The sequence below is a fragment of the Barbatula barbatula genome (genome assembly GCF_947034865.1).
Source record: "Barbatula barbatula genome assembly, chromosome: 6".
NCBI lineage: Eukaryota > Metazoa > Chordata > Actinopteri > Cypriniformes > Nemacheilidae > Barbatula > Barbatula barbatula.
In genome coordinates, this window is record NC_136765.1 from 22,023,711 (window position 1) to 22,046,773 (window position 23,063).

The 23,063-nt window shown below is 34.1% G+C and overlaps 3 protein-coding genes across 3 annotated transcripts in view; 1 reads left to right on the plus strand and 2 right to left on the minus strand.

The window, feature by feature from the left end:
* The window catches only part of LOC306894977 (uncharacterized protein), a 30,589-nt gene extending 21,428 nt beyond the window's left edge, over window positions 1-9,161 (plus strand). Inside the window, exons 59-98 of the mRNA XM_079457851.1 lie at window positions 172-219; window positions 310-357; window positions 448-495; window positions 586-633; window positions 724-771; window positions 861-908; window positions 999-1,046; window positions 1,137-1,184; window positions 1,274-1,321; window positions 1,411-1,458; window positions 1,548-1,595; window positions 1,685-1,732; window positions 1,823-1,870; window positions 1,961-2,008; window positions 2,099-2,146; window positions 2,237-2,284; window positions 2,375-2,422; window positions 2,513-2,560; window positions 2,651-2,698; window positions 2,789-2,836; window positions 2,927-2,974; window positions 3,065-3,112; window positions 3,203-3,250; window positions 3,341-3,388; window positions 3,479-3,526; window positions 3,617-3,664; window positions 3,755-3,802; window positions 3,893-3,940; window positions 4,330-4,377; window positions 4,468-4,518; window positions 4,645-4,809; window positions 5,012-5,071; window positions 5,148-5,195; window positions 5,526-5,573; window positions 5,777-5,815; window positions 5,927-5,971; window positions 6,216-6,245; window positions 6,405-6,449; window positions 6,568-6,612; window positions 6,925-9,161. Coding sequence (XP_079313977.1) covers window positions 172-219; window positions 310-357; window positions 448-495; window positions 586-633; window positions 724-771; window positions 861-908; window positions 999-1,046; window positions 1,137-1,184; window positions 1,274-1,321; window positions 1,411-1,458; window positions 1,548-1,595; window positions 1,685-1,732; window positions 1,823-1,870; window positions 1,961-2,008; window positions 2,099-2,146; window positions 2,237-2,284; window positions 2,375-2,422; window positions 2,513-2,560; window positions 2,651-2,698; window positions 2,789-2,836; window positions 2,927-2,974; window positions 3,065-3,112; window positions 3,203-3,250; window positions 3,341-3,388; window positions 3,479-3,526; window positions 3,617-3,664; window positions 3,755-3,802; window positions 3,893-3,940; window positions 4,330-4,377; window positions 4,468-4,518; window positions 4,645-4,809; window positions 5,012-5,071; window positions 5,148-5,195; window positions 5,526-5,573; window positions 5,777-5,815; window positions 5,927-5,971; window positions 6,216-6,245; window positions 6,405-6,449; window positions 6,568-6,612; window positions 6,925-7,025 — 2,069 coding nt within the window. The 3' untranslated portion in view covers window positions 7,026-9,161. The remainder of the gene's footprint in view (window positions 1-171; window positions 220-309; window positions 358-447; window positions 496-585; window positions 634-723; window positions 772-860; window positions 909-998; window positions 1,047-1,136; window positions 1,185-1,273; window positions 1,322-1,410; window positions 1,459-1,547; window positions 1,596-1,684; window positions 1,733-1,822; window positions 1,871-1,960; window positions 2,009-2,098; window positions 2,147-2,236; window positions 2,285-2,374; window positions 2,423-2,512; window positions 2,561-2,650; window positions 2,699-2,788; window positions 2,837-2,926; window positions 2,975-3,064; window positions 3,113-3,202; window positions 3,251-3,340; window positions 3,389-3,478; window positions 3,527-3,616; window positions 3,665-3,754; window positions 3,803-3,892; window positions 3,941-4,329; window positions 4,378-4,467; window positions 4,519-4,644; window positions 4,810-5,011; window positions 5,072-5,147; window positions 5,196-5,525; window positions 5,574-5,776; window positions 5,816-5,926; window positions 5,972-6,215; window positions 6,246-6,404; window positions 6,450-6,567; window positions 6,613-6,924) is intronic.
* A 4,292-nt stretch (window positions 9,162-13,453) lies between these two features.
* On the minus strand, window positions 13,454-14,752 carry fabp7a (fatty acid binding protein 7, brain, a). The gene is made up of 4 exons (XM_079458601.1): window positions 14,563-14,752; window positions 14,211-14,383; window positions 13,908-14,009; window positions 13,454-13,811 (listed from the first exon to the last, which is right to left on the minus strand). The coding sequence occupies exons 1-4, from the start codon at window positions 14,633-14,635 to the stop codon at window positions 13,761-13,763; spliced, it is 399 nt and encodes a 132-aa protein (XP_079314727.1). The 5' UTR covers window positions 14,636-14,752; the 3' UTR covers window positions 13,454-13,760.
* A 4,712-nt stretch (window positions 14,753-19,464) lies between these two features.
* gja1a (gap junction protein alpha 1a) lies at window positions 19,465-22,872 on the minus strand. Its single transcript, XM_079458542.1, has 2 exons — window positions 22,718-22,872; window positions 19,465-21,959 (listed from the first exon to the last, which is right to left on the minus strand). The coding sequence occupies exon 2, from the start codon at window positions 21,912-21,914 to the stop codon at window positions 20,835-20,837; it is 1,080 nt and encodes a 359-aa protein (XP_079314668.1). The 5' UTR covers window positions 21,915-21,959; window positions 22,718-22,872; the 3' UTR covers window positions 19,465-20,834.
* Between the last annotated feature and the right edge of the window lie 191 nt (window positions 22,873-23,063).

Here is a 23,063-nt window from a genome sequence, read left to right on the forward strand (position 1 = left end):
TATTAATATTTCCATATACAAATTGAAAATAGATTTTCAATATCATCAATATTATAGAGGCTAAAGCCCTCAAGGAGAAAGTTAAACCTGTCGCAGAGAAGAAAGGTATAGTAAGGATTGTAAATTAAAAGTCATAAATAAAAATTATTTTTGACCTTATTGTCATTTCAGAGGCTGAAGTGATCAAGGAGAAAGTTAAACCAGCCCCTGAGAAAAAAGGTTTGACTATGAAGGCAAAATTATATTTAATATTTTGCTGAACATTTCTTTGTCTTCATATAAATATTGTTTACATTTTCAATATTTCAGAGTCTGAAGTGATCAAGGAGAAAGTTAAACCAGCCCCTGAGAAAAAAGGTTTGACTATGAAGGCAAAATTATATTTAATATTTTGCTGAACATTTCTTTGTCTTCATATAAATATTGTTTACATTTTCAATATTTCAGAGTCTGAAGTGATCAAGGAGAAAGTTAAACCAGCTCCTGAGAAAAAAGGTTTGACTATAATGGCAAAATTATATTTAATATTTTGCTGAACATTTCTTTGTCTTCATATAAATATTGTTTACATTTTCAATATTTCAGAGGCTAAAGTGATCAAGGAGAAAGTTAAACCAGCCCCTGAGAAAAAAGGTTTGACTATGATGGCAAAATTATATTTAATATTTTGTTGAACATTTCTTTGTCTTCATATAAATATTGTTTACATTTTCAATATTTCAGAGGCTAAAGTGATCAAGGAGAAAGTTAAACCAGCTCCTGAGAAAAAAGGTTTGACTGTGATGGCAAATTATATTTAATATTTTGTTGAACATTTCTTTGTCTTCATATAAATATTGTTTACATTTTCAATATTTCAGAGGCTAAAGTGATCAAGGAGAAAGTTAAACCAGCTCCTGAGAAAAAAGGTTTGACTATGATGGCAAAATTATATTTAATATTTTGTTGAACATTTCTTTGTCTTCATATAAATATTGTTTACATTTTCAATATTTCAGAGGCTAAAGTGATCAAGGAGAAAGTTAAACCAGCTCCTGAGAAAAAAGGTTTGACTATGATGGCAAAATTATATTTAATATTTTGTTGAACATTTCTTTGTCTTCATATAAATATTGTTTACATTTTCAATATTTCAGAGGCTAAAGTGATCAAGGAGAAAGTTAAACCAGCCCCTGAGAAAAAAGGTTTGACTGTGATGGCAAATTATATTTAATATTTTGTTGAACATTTCTTTGTCTTCATATAAATATTGTTTACATTTTCAATATTTCAGAGTCTGAAGTGATCAAGGAGAAAGTTAAACCAGCCCCTGAGAAAAAAGGTTTGACTATGATGGCAAATAATATTTAATATTTTGCTGAACATTTCTTTGTCTTCATATAAATATTGTTTACATTTTCAATATTTCAGAGTCTGAAGTGATCAAGGAGAAAGTTAAACCAGCCCCTGAGAAAAAAGGTTTGACTATGATGGCAAATTATATTTAATATTTTGTTGAACATTTCTTTGTCTTCATATAAATATTGTTTACATTTTCAATATTTCAGAGTCTGAAGTGATCAAGGAGAAAGTTAAACCAGCCCCTGAGAAAAAAGGTTTGACTATGATGGCAAATTATATTTAATATTTTGTTGAACATTTCTTTGTCTTCATAGAAATATTGTTTACATTTTCAATATTTCAGAGGCTAAAGTGATCAAGGAGAAAGTTAAACCAGCTCCTGAGAAAAAAGGTTTGACTATGATGGCAAAATTATATTTAATATTTTGCTGAACATTTCTTTGTCTTCATATAAATATTGTTTACATTTTCAATATTTCAGAGGCTAAAGTGATCAAGGAGAAAGTTAAACCAGCTCCTGAGAAAAAAGGTTTGACTGTGATGGCAAAATTATATTTAATATTTTGTTGAACATTTCTTTGTCTTCATATAAATATTGTTTACATTTTCAATATTTCAGAGGCTAAAGTGATCAAGGAGAAAGTTAAACCAGCCCCTGAGAAAAAAGGTTTGACTATAATGGCAAAATTATATTTAATATTTTGCTGAACATTTCTTTGTCTTCATATAAATATTGTTTACATTTTCAATATTTCAGAGGCTGAAGTGATCAAGGAGAAAGTTAAACCAGCTCCTGAGAAAAAAGGTTTGACTATGATGGCAAAATTATATTTAATATTTTGTTGAACATTTCTTTGTCTTCATATAAATATTGTTTACATTTTCAATATTTCAGAGGCTAAAGTGATCAAGGAGAAAGTTAAACCAGCTCCTGAGAAAAAAGGTTTGACTATGATGGCAAAATTATATTTAATATTTTGTTGAACATTTCTTTGTCTTCATATAAATATTGTTTACATTTTCAATATTTCAGAGGCTAAAGTGATCAAGGAGAAAGTTAAACCAGCTCCTGAGAAAAAAGGTTTGACTATGATGGCAAAATTATATTTAATATTTTGTTGAACATTTCTTTGTCTTCATATAAATATTGTTTACATTTTCAATATTTCAGAGGCTAAAGTGATCAAGGAGAAAGTTAAACCAGCTCCTGAGAAAAAAGGTTTGACTATGATGGCAAAATTATATTCAATATTTTGCTGAGCATTTCTTTGTCTTCATATAAATATTGTTTATAATTTCAATATTTCAGAGGCTGAAGTGATCAAGGAGAAAGTTAAACCAGCCCCTGAGAAAAAAGGTTTGACTATGATGGCAAAATTATATTTAATATTTTGCTGAGCATTTCTTTGTCTTCATATAAATATTGTTTACATTTTCAATATTTCAGAGGCTAAAGTGATCAAGGAGAAAGTAAAACCAGCTCCTGAGAAAAAAGGTTTGACTATAATGGCAAAATTATATTTAATATTTTGCTGAGCATTTCTTTGTCTTCATATAAATATTGTTTACATTTTCAATATTTCAGAGGCTAAAGTGATCAAGGAGAAAGTAAAACCAGCTCCTGAGAAAAAAGGTTTGACTATAATGGCAAAATTATATTTAATATTTTGCTGAGCATTTCTTTGTCTTCATATAAATATTGTTTACATTTTCAATATTTCAGAGGCTAAAGTGATCAAGGAGAAAGTTAAACCAGCTCCTGAGAAAAAAGGTTTGACTATGATGGCAAAATTATATTTAATATTTTGCTGAGCATTTCTTTGTCTTCATATAAATATTGTTTATAATTTCAATATTTCAGAGGCTGAAGTGATCAAGGAGAAAGTTAAACCAGCCCCTGAGAAAAAAGGTTTGACTATGATGGCAAAATTATATTTAATATTTTGCTGAGCATTTCTTTGTCTTCATATAAATATTGTTTACATTTTCAATATTTCAGAGGCTAAAGTGATCAAGGAGAAAGTAAAACCAGCTCCTGAGAAAAAAGGTTTGACTATAATGGCAAAATTATATTTAATATTTTGCTGAGCATTTCTTTGTCTTCATATAAATATTGTTTACATTTTCAATATTTCAGAGGCTAAAGTGATCAAGGAGAAAGTTAAACCAGCTCCTGAGAAAAAAGGTTTGACTATAATGGCAAAATTATATTTAATATTTTGCTGAGCATTTCTTTGTCTTCATATAAATATTGTTTACATTTTCAATATTTCAGAGGCTAAAGTGATCAAGGAGAAAGTAAAACCAGCTCCTGAGAAAAAAGGTTTGACTATAATGGCAAAATTATATTTAATATTTTGCTGAGCATTTCTTTGTCTTCATATAAATATTGTTTACATTTTCAATATTTCAGAGGCTAAAGTGATCAAGGAGAAAGTAAAACCAGCTCCTGAGAAAAAAGGTTTGACTATAATGGCAAAATTATATTTAATATTTTGCTGAGCATTTCTTTGTCTTCATATAAATATTGTTTACATTTTCAATATTTCAGAGGCTGAAGTGATCAAGGAGAAAGTTAAACCAGCCCCTGAAATTCAAGGTTGGATTCAGTGTGTTTTTTACTTCCTGTCATGATAAATACTCAATTCTATTTTCTAGATATATTGTTTATATTTTCAACATTGTAGAGGATTAGGTGACCAAAGAGGAAGGTTGAAAGCTATTATCCTTAAGTGACTTCATTCTGTGTTAAAGATCAAAGTTCAAACACAAAGTGCTGGAGAAAGTATTTTCTAATAATTTACATTTACATCATTTACATTTAGTCATTTAGCAGACGCTTTTATCCAAAGCGACTTACAGATGAGGAAACATTGGAAGCAATTATAACAACATAGGCAACAAAATAGTGCATCAAAAACTATAGTCTATTAAAGCCTAGCACAGTATTCAAAGCTAACAGAAATTTGAACATCATTTGCTTTTCAGAGGCTAAAGTCACAAAGGAGAAAGTGAAAGCAGCTCCTGTAAAGAAAGGTATGAATATCAGTGAAGTTTTTGTGTATTGTTACAGTTTATTGTACAGTATGAGAATTTTTCATCACATGATGCAATCCTGCTTTGTAGAGCCTGAAGTTGCTAAAGAAAAATCATCTGAACCACACACACCAAAGAGAGGTGAGATCTTCCTATAGTGTCATTACTTAATTTACAAATTAATATTTAAACCAAAACCAGCCAGTCCAGTTTTCAAATGTATATCTTTAAACTACATTATTACATGAATTGCTTTCTAACACACAGATGTTCCTTCATCTCTTGGTCTGGATCTGGAGCTCCTGAACTCTATCAACCAAAAACTGTCTCTTTTGGATTTACTGAGGAAGGACATTGGTGAAATGAAAAGTGACCTGGAGTCCACTCAGAATCAAATTCATCTTTTAAGGATGGACAACAGAACAATCAAAGGTGATTCATGTTGTAAAGGGGCTGCTGGATCAAATATACGATATTTTGTAATACCCAAGGACAAGTAGGATGAAACGATTTTTACACTTTATTAACATCTTATAAACCTCAATAATGTCATTTTTAACTTGCAGTACCAGAAAGTCAGTATTAAAAATAAATTGATGGTTGTTAAACTACACGAAGTTTGTGTGTTTTTCAGAGCCAAAGACTGTTGGTTTGAAAGTAAAGCAAGCAGTCTCCAAGGAAAAAGCTAAAAATGGTATTTGTTTTAGACATCAGAGTGTATATTATGTCGTTTTCGGATACTCGGTGAGTAAAATTTGTTTTATTTACAGAACAAGAAGCTTTAAGAAACATTACAAAGACTGCACATCTTAAGAAAGGTAATGGCTCAACGTTCATCTTGTGTATATGAGGGTTTGTAGAAGAGATATACAGCTTGCATACAAAATTGTTTTAGCTTTGAAACAAAATAAGGAAAATCTGACGGACAATGTTCTGTTGTCTACACCTAGTTCTTCTATCGGTTGATATTCAAAAAAATCATCTTTTCCCTTTCTTTGGATGTAGGAAGGAAGGAAATTTCAGTGGTTATAAGCAGATTGTCAGTTCTTATCGTTGTAATGTGCATCACTTTTGCACTGCTGTTTGTTTCATAACATTTCCTCTAACTTCTACAAAGTGATTGTTAAAACTTGTTTACCGCAAAACAGAACGCGGTGCCCTGAAAAACATCACAAAATCTACGCCTGCAAAGAAAGGTGAGCAAAAGATCTCAGCAGATGAAAAAGCCAAGATATTGTTTGTTTATTTTGCATAGGCTCTATTTTAACATATTATTATATGTACTTGGATTAAAAGCACTTTAATAGGTGTCTGTTTATTATTACCTCATAATGCATATGTATGTAAACATCAAAACAAATTTGAATACATATAAGATTGATCAACTTTTCTGTTCTAGAAAAAGAGGTCAAGATCAGGCCAGAACCTAAACAGAAAGGTAAAATTATTGTTACTTTTCTGTTTTTTTAATGAAAATTAAATACTTCCTAAACATTGATCCATTTTGTAAGTTACCAGTGTGATATAAAATCTCAATTCCTGATTCTAGAAATCCCTCACGAAGAGGTCGAAGCAGAGAAACCTCCACAAAAAGGTACAGTGATTGTGCTGGAGCATTTATATTCAGATTCATTAGATTTACAACTTCTAACTGTTTCATTCTCCATTATAGCTCAGGGTTAACATTAATAGTTGCACATGATAGTTGGCTCAGCAGTAGGAATCTGTTTATCAGGAATATTCATTCTAGGTTTTAAAAAGACAAATAGAATCAGAATTTAGTTTCACATTTAATGCATCAAAACTTAAAATACAACAATCTATCATGTTTGCTTTAGAATCCGAAGAGGTCAAAGAAGCAGAAGAAGGTATTACTTTATTCTTTCTTTGGCCAGCAGGAGGCAATATAATTAAAATACATCACTAGCCAGTTACAAGTAAAAAGCTTACATAGCTTTAAACAGTAAACAGTAAAATGAAAAAGTTTTTTATGGACTTGATGTTTTGTAAATGTTTTGTTATTGCAGTCAAGCTAACAGCGAAAGAAGCTGTCACGGACAAAGAAGTAAAAGGTACATTGTATGAATTGCTGTGTGTAATCTGTAAATAACAATCAGGTCATAAAATGTACCTTTATTATGGTATGTTACACTGTTATTGGGAATATAATCGATTGTGTTTGTTTTAAAGGAGAAGAACCTGATGTCACCAAAGATATTCCAGAAATAGAGGAGGGTGAGTGCTATCTTTATTTTCATATGCCATACATAAATACAATGGGCGACACGACAAAAGACATTAAACGCCTTCGAACCCACTATAATTTTGTCCACACTGGATGCGGCGCGGTGTAGATACAGTGTAAGAATAACAGCCCTGAACTTCCTATTCACCTTACAGTTTCAGTTTAGTACATTTTTCAGACACTTAGAGTGCATTTCAGGTTTTCCTGGGAATCAAACCCATTAGCACTATGAACTACAGTAAGCCAACATTTACTTTGTATGTTTCTTTCGATTTTCCTAAAAAAAAAACTTTTGGCTGCAGAGGACATTCCCTACTTCCAGTGTTTCTTTGTGGATGAGGATGACACTCAGTACCCGTTCTTCCCCTTTCCACCTCCACTTTCACCAAACTTCAGAGTCTGAAGTATGAAACACGACAAAGCCAGCGGACATCAGACCTCTGACGAATGAGGAATCTGCTGCTCTAATGCAACACAGAGGTACACTGTTGGTCCTCACACAAACACAAGGAGGACCAGAAATGACGATATAAGTCCATTCCTGGACGAGCTGTCAAAACCGGAAAACGTCCTTCTCAAAATGCATTTGATTTATTGTCTTTATTTAAGATTCAGTTCATTTTCGGGACCGAGGTTGCACATATTTGCTCAAGGTTTATTTGAATGTGGAATATTGTGCATCTATTAATTGATGCCATGAATTGGCTTTCAGTGTTCTGAATAATTCATATTTATTTGTTTATACAGTACAGTGTATATGACCAAGAAGGAACGTGAATACAGTTTTCTTTAGACAGCATTGCAAGGAATTGATAAAACAACTTGAAGAATATTTAATTCAAGATAATGATACTATACCGTACAATCTTATATGATCCATCAGATGATTATACCTTAATTTCATAAGGTACATTTACTGTAGCTCATTTTGATGGGATGCTAGTTAAAAGCATTCCACTGTCATTTCTATCAGAATGAGGTTTGTTGACTCTTTTTACATCAGGTGTGGAGTTAAGAGAGGTCTTAATAGATCTGGTAATATATAAAATATTACATTGATCGTTTTTACTTAGTACTGTTTACAGAACAGTTTACAGAGGTAGAAAAAACCTTCAAATACCTTTAAAGGGCTTAAGACAGCAAGTCTGATTTTACATTATTTTCCTAGTATTTTCTATTGTACCTTTGTGCATCGTTTCGTAAATCTCCGGACAATACAAATGTATTTCCATTTTGATGCTAAATCTAGAGAAATGCTTGAAGCATCATGAGGTCTAAACTGTACTTTTGTGCAATCCTTGCAACTCATCCATATGAATGTATTTTTACGTTGCATAAAGCAGTTTTTACCTGAGGCATAAGATTTTTTTATATTTACATTTCTTTCCACATACTACCAAAGGTTTCTATAAGAGAATACCTGTAAAAATGTGGATGTGTTTTTGCAATGTTAAATGGACGCTAAACGATAACAACATAAAAATATTGTGTTATTAAATGTATACATTGATTTTTCAACTTTAGGCACAATACTGAAGCAGATGAAATGTTAGCGTTATTGTGTGTAATTTGCTGTACCACAGGGATTGTCCGTATCGACTCTGGGATCTTACCAGCAATGCACATTTTTGGATGTCTGCACATGGCTCATTCTCGATTCAACTCGGAGTTCTCCACTACCTGAATTTGGGATGAGACTCCCAAAATGTGCATTGCTGGAGGTCCGCAAGGAGCCACTTTGATAGGAGTTTAGTATGTGATTGCATAGAGAATAAATGTATGCCTATAAAGAGATCACGATTAAGTGTAGTAGCTGTATAAAAGCATATAATAGCAGACTTGCTACTTTTTGCTAGTTTAAGTAGTTGAATCTTTGATGTTATGAGGTGTTTTTTGTCTGATGTTTCACGTGCTAATGTAAATCTACCAGCAGTGAATAACACCTGAAATAATTGAATACTGTAAGATTTGTGTAGCATTGTTTTACACAGTCTATTCTTTTAAATATAATAATGGTACATGTTAAGTATAAATTGACAGAAATGTCAAGGTCAGTTTATACAAGTTTTGCATGAAGCGTGAACAGTTGTCTGAAAAAATTATCTAAACTATAGACCGTTAGAAATCTGATATGATAAAATGATAAAATTCAATGTGAAAAATTTTACGGAAAAGTTTGGAATTGTTAATTGTATTAAACAATATTGTTTTCATTGTTTTCTTGATTATTATTGTTAAATATTGTTTTATTGATTATTATTTTACTGATTCATTGGCATGGTGTTGCACGCAGATCCACTGCATACAAAGGAAATTTAATAGGCTGAACTGCGACGTGACCTGTTGGGAATTCACTTATTTGCCTTCTCTATAAAATGTATTAACAAACTGAGATCGGTTAGTTTTTTCAAAGCTATCAGGGAAATCAAGTCTGCTTTTTGGTTAAAAAAAAATTAACTTCTATGAAACTGTAACAAAGCCAAATACTGCTGGAGGTGTCTTGCAAGCGTTAAGGAACGTATTAAAGGAATGCAATTTTCAAAGCAATTGTTTTGGGTTTTTCTTCTTCTTTTAAAACCAACACTACTGTTTGATGATCTTTTACATCCTCACAGAAATGTATTTAGTTTTCTCCATCAATAACACTGCTGTTTAAGTTAAAAAAATGAGTTTAAGCACTAATTCAACATCACAACGGCATATATCTACTCTCACCAGTAGGTGGCATTGTGACAATATACTCAGAATACATTGTGCAACCTTTGTCTGACTGTACATGATGTTGAAATGCAAACACTTTGATACATTGATTTCTCGTGATTAATATTTACTAAATGTATACTTTTGTAAAATGTTGGTTATGTGTTTTGTTACACAGATAAAAACATACAAATAAGTACCCACAGATACATTCTATAAGATCATAAAGGTCAGGGATATATGATTACATGCATATATTTTATCATTATTTTTAATATACCACTCTCAAAATTCTACAAAAAGAAGCTTATGGTTTCAGACACAGATGCATTGGTATGCAGATGATGGTTGCGAGACTATTCACGGTTTCTGGCAGACTGCTATTCAGCATCCAAAAAAGAGCCAAGTACCATAAGAGACCGTTCATAACTGAGCCTGTGCTAACATTCCTTCTTTATCTAAAGTATATACTTTATTTAAAAATGGATAAAGTATAAAATGGGAGGACCAGAGCTACATTTTACAATTTTATGTACTGTAGTATTGTAATATTGGGTGATAGTTTACCCAAAACAAAAAATGATGGCATCATTTATTTACCCTAATGTTGTTCAAAACCTGTATTTGACAGTTTATCTCTTGAACACAAAAGAAGATATTTAGAAAAATGTCTCTGGGGTTTTGTGTCCATATAATGGAAGTCAGTGATTAATTGATTCCCAACTTTATACAAAATTGCTTCATTTTTGTTCTGCAGAAGTGCAAACTAAAACAGGCTTAGAAAGCCATGAAGGTAATGAAAGAACTTTCCTTTTTTATACTGAATTATAAATACATGCAATACTGGAACCACAAATTCAATTCAATAATGGAAGTACGTGTATGAGTGAGCCATATAACAAAACCCAAACACAGTGTTCATCAGAATCCATTGTGTAAAACACATCATTATCATTCACATTAAACATCCCAAGCCTTTACGCCTAAAGCATCCTAAAAGTAAAAGCAGTCCCGGGTGAACCGAGGTCCAGTCCTGGAACCGTGCCTGATTACAATCTGTGCATTGTCAACCCAAATATTTTCTCTTCTGTGTTAACAGTTCCCATGGCAGACACGGGGGAGTGTCTGCGTTTCCCAGAGCCCCTTCGCCTCTATTCTTTTCATTGGGGGAACAACGGGGAGAGTTTCTTTCATGACACTTGGCAAGAGAATAATTTGGCAGTGATGTCACTCCCAAGCCCATAGGCCATTGGCCAGAGAGGAACGGACTACTCTCGGCCCACAAAGACGAGGTAGAATCAGCTTAAAGCTGAACCACTGCTTGGCCAAAGAGAAAAAAAGACGAGAAGATGAAGGCAAGCATTCATGCTTCCTGACAAATGACCACAGAGACCTGACATACCCTGAGGGGCTGAATAGACCCCCCATATCCCCTCTGGTTTCTTCTCTCGCTCGGTTAGTTTGTAGACAAAATTAGTCTACACGGTAGTCTCGGCTCTTTGGAAGCACCTGGCGTGATCTGAAGGAAATGAAAGCGTTACTTTTCTATAGGTTCTTGAATTAAGAAAGTAACCAGTATGTTTGCAACAATCTGTCAGAAAATATATTTTTTAAAAGAACATTTAAACTTTGATAAGTTTAATGATAGAACTTTATTGAAATCAACACGCCTGCAAAATGATGAAAGGTTGAACAATGTTTGGAACGTTTTTGGGAAGATGCATCAAATAACTGTTGTACTTTCAGTTTAAAGGGACTCTTCTCAATGATATCCACTTAAAACTGTACTTGTCAGAACTGAACAACTGTATTGTTATGTGTTGTTAAACATTTGTTGAGCAAGTTGCTCTGATGAGACTTTATCAGGTCAGCCGAGCACCCGAGAACAATGACAGATTATCTTCCACTCCAATTGTGATGCTTTTGTCACTAAAACTGTCCATTCATAATTCGTTCTGCAGACAAAAACCATCATGACAAGCCTAGGTCAGACTAAACCGTCACTGAAAACCTGAGCACACAAAATCTTTCAACATACTGTATCATTTTGAGCAATACAGTCAGTTTGTGTTCAAGAGTGAAAACCGTTCATTTTATTACAATTGTAAGTGGATTTATTGATATGTACACTGGAACACACCACTACTACCAGATCACTGTTTTGACTCATTTGACTGATGGCCTCAACCATTTTTGATCTTAAAGGCTAATGCTTAAATATGTTTTGTTTGGATGAGTTTTATCACAAAGTAAAGAAAAAGCTGCCATCAATAGGCATGGCAACTTCTTCAATAGTATAAAAAAGATCTTAAGATCCAACTCACGAAATTGTCCGGGAAAATGCGCAATTTTGAGCTGTAATCCGTATTTTTCTTGTTTGCTGCAGCTAGTTGCCAGTAACTTACTGTAGATTTATTTTAATGTAATTTATTGGCAAAGGTTTGTTCAAAGATAAATGAACAATAAACATTAGCAAGTCTTTATCTTTACAGACAAAAACTATAAAATAACAGCCTCATGCACAGCATTCTGGGAACCAGAAATCCTCATAAACCTCATAAAGCGTTTTTTCTTCTAATTTTGGTTCCCAGAATGATTTGCATGAGTCTGTTATTTTATATGTTTTTCTGTAAAGATAAAGACTTGTTGATGCTTCATGTTCATTTATCTTTGAACAAACTGTTGCTAGTAAATTACATTAATATAAATCTACAGTAAATTACTGGAAAACTGCTGCCAGCAATACTGTAATTTCTACAGAATTGTTTACAGTGCACGGGTAAAAGGTGGAAATAATAAAGAATCTTAAAATAATTTTAATTTATCTAATAAACATGAAGTATAATGTTTTCATACAACTTATTTTTCATAGTTCTATACTGTTTTTCTATTAAAAAAAGCACTATAACAATATAGAAAATTAATTTGAGACAAATTGGGGCGGTGACATTTCGCTACAGTAAAAAAAACTATTGGCTTGGGATTGGTTTCAAATAAAGCATCCAAACGCGGTTGGTCAAATAGATCGAATGATGCCTGCTACAGAAGGACGGCACGGATTATAGGATTAATTTTGACCCAGCGTTGCCGTGTCCCCTCCAGGCAGATTGAAGTTGTGGTGAGGTTACTGCAGGTCATTTTGATAGGGATACACACTCATTCATACCAGCATTGCATTACACAGAAGTACGATTGTCCTTTTCCAGACTGACACTTTCAATTCAAATGCAGATATCGCTGGCCAGCTCTAAAGAGCTTGTCTGTTGAGTCTAGCGCTTGTATCTAAACTGTTTTTGAAGACTTCACACAATCTTTATAAAACTGTCCAAGTCCGTCCATTTTCAGACATGAAGTATCAAATGTGCCCAGTTCGGCACAATAATAACTTGTAAGTTAAATATCAGATATGATTCAGGAATTACTGGAGTACCCATCAGATTTAAGGATTTCTCATGAAATGTCCAATGCAAAACAATAGCTTACCATTAATATCTAACAGTTGTTAACCCAGTTTTTAAGGACACAATCCATAATCAGATTAGATCAGAATTACAGTAATTTACACACAGCTATAAAAAATGGTAATAGAACTACGAAATCATTATTTGTCAACCTTTTGTGAATAAAATGTGGAATGATCTGTAGCCATCTTTAAGAATCGTCTGAAAACACTTATCTTTCGTCAACACCTGACTTATATCTCTTTCTACTCTTTAAAAGAAAAAAATAACTTCTATCTTAGCTCTGTATACTGTGGTAGGCTTTACGAGACCATTTTTGTCTATTGCACGTATGCTTTTTGTTGTCCTTATGTTGTTCTTATTGTTTCCATTGTTCACCCCATCTGTAAATCGCATTGGATAAAAGCATCTTCTAAATGAATAAATGTAAAATACAGTGCTAAACTGAATAAATAATGCAAGATGTTGATCATTGTTTTTACAAAAGGTCCCTTGGAGACTACTCTGCAGATTCCCCTCTAGTGAAACAACCACAAACATCTGACACGTCAGATTGTTCCTAAATTTCCTAACTTTATGTGCAAATTATATTTAAATACAGTACTTCTAAATTATAAATACAAAATCTTTTCGTTTTGCATTTCTCAGATATGTCAGTGTAAACTTATGTATACCCTAAGAGTTTATTGTTATATACTTTCTTGTTTCCATTCTCAAAAAGGACACAAAGACTCATATTTGACCAAGTATGTATTTCATTCAGTTTGACACAAAGGCAAGCTTCAATTATACATTTCACCAACATTAATGGCATTCTGCAATATTCAAAACACTTCACAATGTGCATATAAAAGGTCTTGCAAAACATGTCATTTCTTAAAAAGGGGAAAACTTGAAAGTTGAAAATAGAATGTAAAAATGCCCTTTTCAATTCGTCAAGTTGTCAGGGTTACCCTGAAACATCCAACAGTTTGACATTACGCCTTCTCATACGTGCGGACAGCCTGGACACCCTCAAAAGTCAAGGTCTGCGAATAACAAAGATGAAAAGAGGAAATAATAACATTGTGTACAAATATATTCTTGATACTTTTAAATATCATTCTACAAATAATGCTGCTTACCATACTCATTTTGCCATCCTTGATTTCTCGAACAAACTTCGTCTCCTTGTCATCCCACCTCTGAATGTGGACAAGCGTGTCTCCTTCCAAAGTTACAGTGGACTGAAACAAAGCAACATTTTATTTCAAGTTAGTTTTAGTATTCAGTGTTTCGCATGATATACACACAATTTGTAAATAACATCTAACGTGTATGTGTTTCATTCAAGTACATGCAAAAGCGGTTTAAACTGATTTTCAGAATTTATTTATTTATTTTGCATGCATGCATTAGTGAAGGTCTATCTATAAAAAAGTACAAACCTTAACGTGTCGGTCATCTGCTGTGGTTTCGTCAAACTCTTCTCCGAGTTTGAAAGAAATCTCAGTGTTTTTGAAGGTACTCAGTGTCTTAACAACAACTTTATCCCCCTCGTGGCTGATGGCAACTGTGGGTTTGGTAACATTGCCTACTTGCCTAGTGGCAAAGCCAACACCTGTGAATTAAAAAGAGAATCAGACAAACATTACAACAATCCAAAAGTATTACAATAACGGTAACTTCTCAAGCATGCATGCACTACAAAACCAGACTGCACTATTGCACCTTGCATGTGCAAAGATGTTCAGAGCCATTAAAATCACTTATTATTATTATTATTATTATTATACGTACCCAAGGCTTTCATGTATTCGTCAAAATTCTGGCTGTCAACCAGTTTCCAGGTGGCACAAAATGCATCAACCATATTGATAATTTAAGAAAGTGTAGAGATCAAACACGAAGTATATTTATAATAACAGTTACAAGGTCCCCTGTGTGACTGCAGACTGCAAAGCCCAGAGTAATTAATACTGTCGGGAAGGAGGGGCTTAAGGAGAAGCCTGTCCTTATTGGATGGAGTTTCACCCACTCGAGCTGTGATTGGTTCAGATACATGGCGAGAAGTGACACTGTAATGTCAGGGGTCTAATCCAATAACGAGTTTTGTACTTTGCATTTGTGCAAAGACTAAATTTGTAATAATTGCTCTGTTAGATTATCGATTTTTTATTATTTTTTATTAATAGAAATCTTTGAAAGTAGCAATATTATACAGATCAGACAAAAGACTACAAAGAGGAAGAGAAAGAAGAGAGAAAAAATACATTTCCTATGACAATTCTAAAAAATAAAAATTACAAAAATAAAAACTTCTCCATACTACAAACAACTTTTTTAGATTTTTTAAGTTCTACAATTCTAACAAACATAAATTGTTAAGTGCAGATTTTACAAACTTTTGTTTATGAATATAATATTTGCCGTGTAAAATATAGAAATTTACCACATAATCAAACATTTTACATTTATTGGTATATGAACATATAACATCTTTAAGAGATCAAACAATATTTGTATGGGCAAATAAAAAGGAGCTGACATCAGACCAAAATGTAAGGGCTACAGGACAGTTATAAAATATTATATAAACATTTTGATAAAAATAGCATCCACAATCATAAGCAATATTAAACGAATACGTTTAGGTCACTGTGATAAACAAAACTTTATACGTGATTTGAATAATTGGCCCATCGCCACTTCAGAACTGGACAATATGAACATTATATTATTAAAAGCATTAACAAAATGCAATTATTTGTCATTAATGAAACGCACCTTCTTATTAAAAAACAAGAAACATCACAGAAAAAACGATCAACCATTTTATCTGTTTATACAACATGCGCTAACCTAAGTGCTCACAAGCGTTGCTTAACTCACAAAAAAAGTGTATTATACGATTATGAAATAAAATGTGTGTCTTCTTACACCACTAACGAGAAACCTCGCATCACATATAATGGTTTATGGTTTGAGGCAAAGATGCATTAGTATGCAGAGGCTGGTTTCAAGACATGGGCGTTAAATCTCATGTAAATAAAATGTCTTCCTCTAGGGGGCGCGCGCGGGCTCAAACACAAGAACTGCGCTTTTCGGACACATCAACAAATATCAGGACAAGACCAAGGATGAACTAACAGTAAGTTTATATACAACAGTGAATCTGTACAATTGTCATTTGACCTACAAATGAACATACAAAGGAACAGTATGAAAGGCTAATCAGTAAACACAAACGACTATGACTGGTCCATTCTGGTCAACGCTGAGTAAAGTTTTTAACACTTGAACTAAAGGTCAGTCGCTAGATGGCAGTCGTGTTTCTTTCTTGCACATGTGATCTTACTCGGGACTCTGCAGACAAGTGTGGACGGCTCTTCAATTGGAGTCGATTCCAACTCCTGGTTTGGGAATCGAAAGAATCGATTCCAAGAATCAATTCCTAACTGCTGTTTTCGTATTTATTATAAAAAACTATTATACAAAAATATCCTTAATGCAATAAAATTTTCTGGGCTGTCACTTTAAAAAAACATTATTTCAATAACAACAACCTTATGTCCAAATATGTCGATCTTGTCCTGCAACAATAATATTATTCATAATCTAATTTATGAGCTATTTCCAAAATAAAGCACATGTCAAATTACTATGAATTATTTTAAAAGATATTAAGCAGTGCACACACTTGGAAAATAGATAGATCGATCGATAATAAGTAAATTGTATTAAAATATGTAAGAATACTGTGCATTATCTGTAAGTTAAAATGACAGACGGATCTTTAGATAAAGAAGTTGCTCTATTTCTCTAACTGACTAATAGACTCGCAAGGTTTTTGCCTGATTTAGTGCCGATGACATCAGCTAAGGAGGCGGGCTTGTGCTTATTTATGAAGGCTCTCAACGAGGAGTCGATTCCAACCTTTGGAAACGACTCTCAATTCTCCCAGCCTTAGCTCTCACTAAAGTTTAAAATACACTACAAGACTTTTGCCCAGATTTTCAGTCTGCAGATTTGATCAGTTAGCGTGTTTCTATATGAAACTTTCAAAATGACTGCAAGTGTATGATGTCCAGTAAAAAAGTAGTGTATTTTTAAGTGTAGTGTACACCAATGATTTAGTGAGAGCCACAAGGGGGAGGACAAGTCGTTTGGTAGATTGTCTCAGACATTAGCCAACCACAAATGACTTAATGGTGTCTGTACAGTGACAAAACAAATGGCAAAGGATTACTGGGGCGTTATGGGACCTTTTAAGCACTTTCAATAGCAGAGTCACTTAAATGCCATACAGTAGCTCATTAAAGAATGATAAAAACTGGCATTAAAGTTGTTATAAAGTATAATGTCTAAACACGAGTTAACAATTGTGTCATGATTTTATTTACAGAAAATGCCTCCAGGGCTGTTCGATTCTTTTTGGAGTCGATTCCAATTCCTGGTTTGGGAATCAAAAGAATCAATTCCAAGAATCCATTCCTAACTGCTGTTTTCGTATTTATAATTAAAATATTTACACATTTTTAACGCAATACAATTTTCTAAGCTGTTACATTTTACATTTTTTTTTTATATTTCTATAACAAAAACCTTAACCAAATATGTCGATCTTGTCCTGCAACAATAAAATGATTAATAATCAAATTTACGAGCTATTTTCAAAATAAAGCACATGTCAAATTACTATGAACTACTTTTGAAGTAGTTTTTTGTTATGTCATGATTTTATTTACAGAAATTTTGGAAAATTGCCAGCTATTATAAAAAAAGACGAACTTTAACTCAAATAAATGAAGTTAACTCTAGAAATTAATAATCGTCTGTGTTTTCAAATGATCAATTACAAAGCCATTCACCTCCAAACTCTCCAAACTGTGTATAAAATACCACATCGTGTTGTTGAACTGACTTTAGTGTGTACTAGGAAACTGAATAAACCTTACTGTCACCACCACAAACCATGAGTCCTGTGGCCGCACCCTTATTTTCTCAATTGCAGCTCAGAGGAGGCCCGAACGTACCCTGATCCCATGTGTGTACTGTAGGAACTGTGGACTTAATGCGATTAAAAAGATTGATGTTGTTCCTTGTAATGCCATATAAAGTTCACCTAATAGATTAAGAAAAGATGTTACTACAAAGCTTTATAATCTTGCATCAAAAGGCACCCGAGGCTCCGAGAACAAAAACATTTATTTTTAGACACATCTTGTGGTCGTAGGATTTATGCAAGTAGGATATCCATATCCATTTATGCTACACACAACTAAACACCAGCATTTAGACTGGTTTACTTTATAATGGCAGATGACTATGGCAGAACATAGTGACCGAGAACTACAGCCTGATGTTTTCAATTAAACTGGCATGTCCGGCTGTTTCCGATCTTACAGTTGACCAACCAAGGGCCGGTTGCATGAACTGCTTAGACTAGTCTTAGAAGTTAGTCATCTATTTTTTTCTACAAGACTGGTCATAACTTATTTAAATCAGTTACATAAAACGGTAAACTGGGCTAGTTGAAATGTGAAAAGTAAGACTGATAAGTCCTAAGTGAGAATAGTTGTTAAGACGCAGCTAAGTTAATGCATCTGGACCCAAGAGGAAAAAGATGAGTCTATAGGTGCACTTACCTTTTTAATATTTTAAGTTTTTGTTTTGATATCAAAATAGAATTTAACAAAACTAATATACGCGACAAATTAAGAGACTGCTCCTTTTTTACCTATTTGTGCTGAAGGTTCATATTTAAGTAACAATTATAATTTTTGTTTCATTTTATATATATAGAATTATAGTGACAACATTTCCTACAAATGCTGAATTAAAATATTTTTTATTTTGCATTTTTTTGCTGAGAATATAAACAGGACAAACTGGTCACATAACTACTACTTCTGGTAGAAATTCAAAGTGCAGAATGATGCACACTCTAACGCCTGATATTACCCACAATTCACCGCAAGCAGGCAGAGTTTGTTAAATGAACAAATGTAAGTAAACAGTAAACATTACATACGAAATAATAAATGAATAAAAATGCAGGGCAAGACTTTTGTGATTTAGAGGGAAGTCTTGGTTTAAAACAAAGCTGCTGTTTAACTGAGATTAGGTTTTTCTCATTTCATGACTGAGGAACATTCTGGTTAACAAGTGCACATTTCATTAGTACTTGAAAGTATGTCGGTGAAAGGTCACGTTTGATCGTCCAAATGAGGAATGTATTGTGTTAAATGCCAACCGGTTAACCTTTTAAGGTGTTTTAATCCTTGCAGTCTGCCTTTGATAATATGGAATTTTTTGGAACTGAATACTAAAAAAGCAAGTCTTTGTCTTTAATCCCTTCGTGCTACACCGCCACACGATATGTGGATGCACGCAGCCCGGCGGTTACAAAAAATGTATTTCAGAAAAGGTTCACATACACAGCTTATTCAATAAACAACCTTTTTTGCCTTTCTCTTCAGCCACATGTGGCTGGCAGACCTGAGTGGAAGCATGTGTTTCCCTTTAGCCCTTAGGATACGTAGGAAAGTCTGAGAACAGAGGAAAAGGTTGAATCTCATTGTCATTTTAGATGCTTTTAAGGTTTGCTCGATCATAGGGAGTCGATTTGCCACTTGCGTGAATTATGTGAAAATATCAACACTTTAGTTCAATCAACACTTTACACAAAAACAGTGATATGCAATCGGGTGTTTTTTTTATTCTTTTCTGGGACATGGTAACTACAGTATATAACAGCAGAAGACTATGTGCAGTTACCCAGAAAACAGTGCTTCAGTTATATGTGCTGGCCAGATTCCCTTAATGGAAAAATGCTGTCGGAAAAAGAAGACTGGAGAAAAAAATGTTGAGAGTTAAATTCCTTCTGGAGTAGAATGAATGATCTTGATCTATTCCAGTAGGGTTGATTTACTTGTGCTGCAAAACAATGCAGATCTTAGCTATATTCATTCTAGCGGATGACAATGAACACAATGAAAACATTTGTAATATTGACATTTTCGACTTTTTGACTCCTTTGGAAATGCATATGGATAGTTGACATTAAATCACATTATGTGCTGTACAGCCATGGAAAAAATTAAGACACCATTTCAAAAATATTTTCTGTTTTTTTAATTTACTATTTACTAAATGATCTTTTTTTGTTTCATTCTAGTTTCTTACAATATTTCTACCAAATCAAAAAATAAATTGTTTCTATTTGCATTTATGTGCAGAAAATGAAAACTGGAGAAGCAGGTCAAAATAACAGAAACTAAGCTCTGTATTTTTTCTGACCTCAAATACGGCAAATAAAACAAGTTCATGTTTACTTTTAAGCAGTACAACAGTCATATTTGTACATATATGTTTTTTAATAATTCATGTGTCTTGTCATGGTGTCAGTCTTTCACATTGCTGTTGGATGATTTTGTCTCTCCTGAGGTTTGATTTTGTTGAAATTCAACAGACGCTGGACCGAAATGCCCACAATACACCTAGAAATGCTGCTTAAATGAAAATTTGGAAAGGTCTTAATTTTTACCCAGCTGTAGGATAACATTAGCTCAATTGGGAAATTCAGAGACTGAACAATCAGCTTGACAATGAGCTTGAAATTGTCTGGGACGATGATGTAGTGAAAAATCTTAAAATCTTAATGTTGAATACCATAGAAGAAACTCAATTGTGGTCAAACAGACTACTATGGTAGTCAATGGGGGGCAAGATCTGTTTGGTTACAAGCAGTCTTCCAAATATCTTTCTCTGTGTTCATCAGACATTTATACAGCTTTGGACCAACTCAGTAAATGATGACAGAATTTTCATTTTTGGGGGAAATAGCCCTTTAATTTAACTTAAAATTGAAGGCGTTAAAATAAGTGGAATTATTTTTAAAGTGCATAAATACTGTTCTCAACCATTTCTCATGAACTATAATAGAAAAACGGATAAAATACAAAACACCAAAATAAATATAAATACTGCATTCTTTGGATGAAGAACTGTGTCCTTTCACAGATGTGATATTTAGAAATGGTCAATAAGGCCCTTTATCAAGGTCTCTGCTAGATGTCCAGATCATCGGGTCTGGCCCGACTACTCGCTCGACTACTGGATCGAGGTTCAAGCTCTTTAAGCAGAAGAAGATCTTTCCCCAGAGTCCCTTTCTCCGGATACGGAAAGCGTTGGGTGTCGCAATAGTCCTTCTTTCCCAACTGGTTCTGCTCTGTACTGTAATTCGTCCAGTTCTGCTCATTGGCTTGCTTGTCGTAATTGTCAGAAGAGTTCGACTTGTCGCCCGTATCTAGATTGTACCCCAGATTGGGGACGGGCGCGGAACAGTCGTTGTAATACCCGTAACTGGACACGTTCCTCGGACAGGGCTTGCTATAGCAGGTTCTGTCAAAGTTTCTCTCCGACTCTTTGATTTGGTCTTTCATCCGCATGAAAATCACGTAGAAAAACTCAAAGACGTTGAGAGCTAGGGAGACAAGTGAGACGACCAGCATGAAGATGATAAAAACGGTCTTCTCCGTGGGACGGGACAGGAAACAGTCCACTTTGTGGGGACAGGGGAACCTTTGACACGTATAATAGGCAGACAGCTTGAATCCATAAAGATGCCATTGTATTAACAGGAAACATATCTCAAATATGGACTTCAACACAATGCTCAAAATGTAGGTGTAAAATATCCCTCCTCGCATTTTGACCTTGCCGTGATCTTCCAGGCCGTACTTGAACTTCTTCATTTCGATTTTCCTCAGCAGCGCGTCCACGTCTCCGCCGTTGCTCTGGACCTCTCTTAGTTTAACCTCCTCTTTATTCAGCTTCTCCTCCTTGTGCATGAGGAACATGACGTGGCTGAGGTACAGCAGGGTCGGCATGGACACGAATATGATCTGCAGCACCCAGAAGCGCACGTGGGAGATGGGGAAGGATTTGTCGTAGCACACATTCTCGCAGCCGGGCTGCAGCGTGTTGCACTTGAACGCCGACTGCTCGTCTCCCCATGCCGACTCCACCGCCGTTCCCAAAACCAGGATCCGAAAGATGAAGAGGATGAAGAGCCAGACCTTGCCTCCCGCGGTCGAGTACACCTGGACCTTGTCAAGAAGTTTCCCCAGTGCACTCCAGTCACCCATGATGAAGGATGGTCCGTCTTAAGCAATAGAAGGCCAAACTTCAAGCTGACAAAAAGAGCAGATTCATTCAGTATTATAAACACAGAAGAGTCGGAGTGTTAAATCATAACACATCCGAGAGATCGTTGCACTCCATATTACTGGCAAATAAATGAACTTTTGGCAACATCTTCAGAAATGTTCAGGGGTCAATCTCTACTCTGAACAAACGGTCATGCTTCTAGAAAGAGAGATTCGACATCAAAAAACGTCACAATACAGTTTGAGAAACAGAGCAACATACTTAAGCGCTTAATAGCGAAATATTTGAAAATATAGTCTTTTTCAACCCTAAAACGAAAATGTTTACAAGTTTAACAATCATGTAGACAGTCCCTTTATAAAAACAACCTAAAACTGTCTTAAACCTTTATACAGGGATGTATAAAAACAAGGCTAAAAATAAGCATTCGAAATACAGTTCACACGTCTCTCTAAACCTTGTTGATTATTCCCACATGAAAAAATACTACATACTTTAGCACTGTAGTATTTAGTATAAACTGTAGTACAATTCCTGGATACTAGTGTTCTGCAACCTTACCATAGTAAATATAAAAGTATACTACAGTATATACTACAGTTAGTTAACACTACATAATACCTTAATATACATAACATGCAAAGTGTAGTAATGGCTATCATATACTAATAAAGGACTACATTTTACCACAGTATACTAAAGTATACTACAGGATGTATTTTCCATGTGGGTTCAGACCCTGCCTGCTTTTGAAGAACAAACTGAGATTTCGATGTCCTACCTGGAATCTCCTAAAAATGGCAAACTCCTTGACAATAACAATCACTATCTGTAAAACATTTCGATTTGCAAGCCTCTCAGAAATCTGAATAAAATCAAGTTTTCCCAGAAAATGTTGCCTCATCCATCCGGCGGAACGTCTGAGTCAGAAAGGGGAAAAGTTAAAGTCACCACTTCCTAAACTCTACATCTCCATAACATTTTTTGGGCGCGGAAATGTCTTAAAATAAGGTAAAGTGGGAAACAGCGTCATCTGGTGTATAATAAACTAAATACACGCAAACTTTTATGCAAATCATTTCATTTCTGTAACAATGAAGCATCTTTTTATTTCCGGATTGTATTGT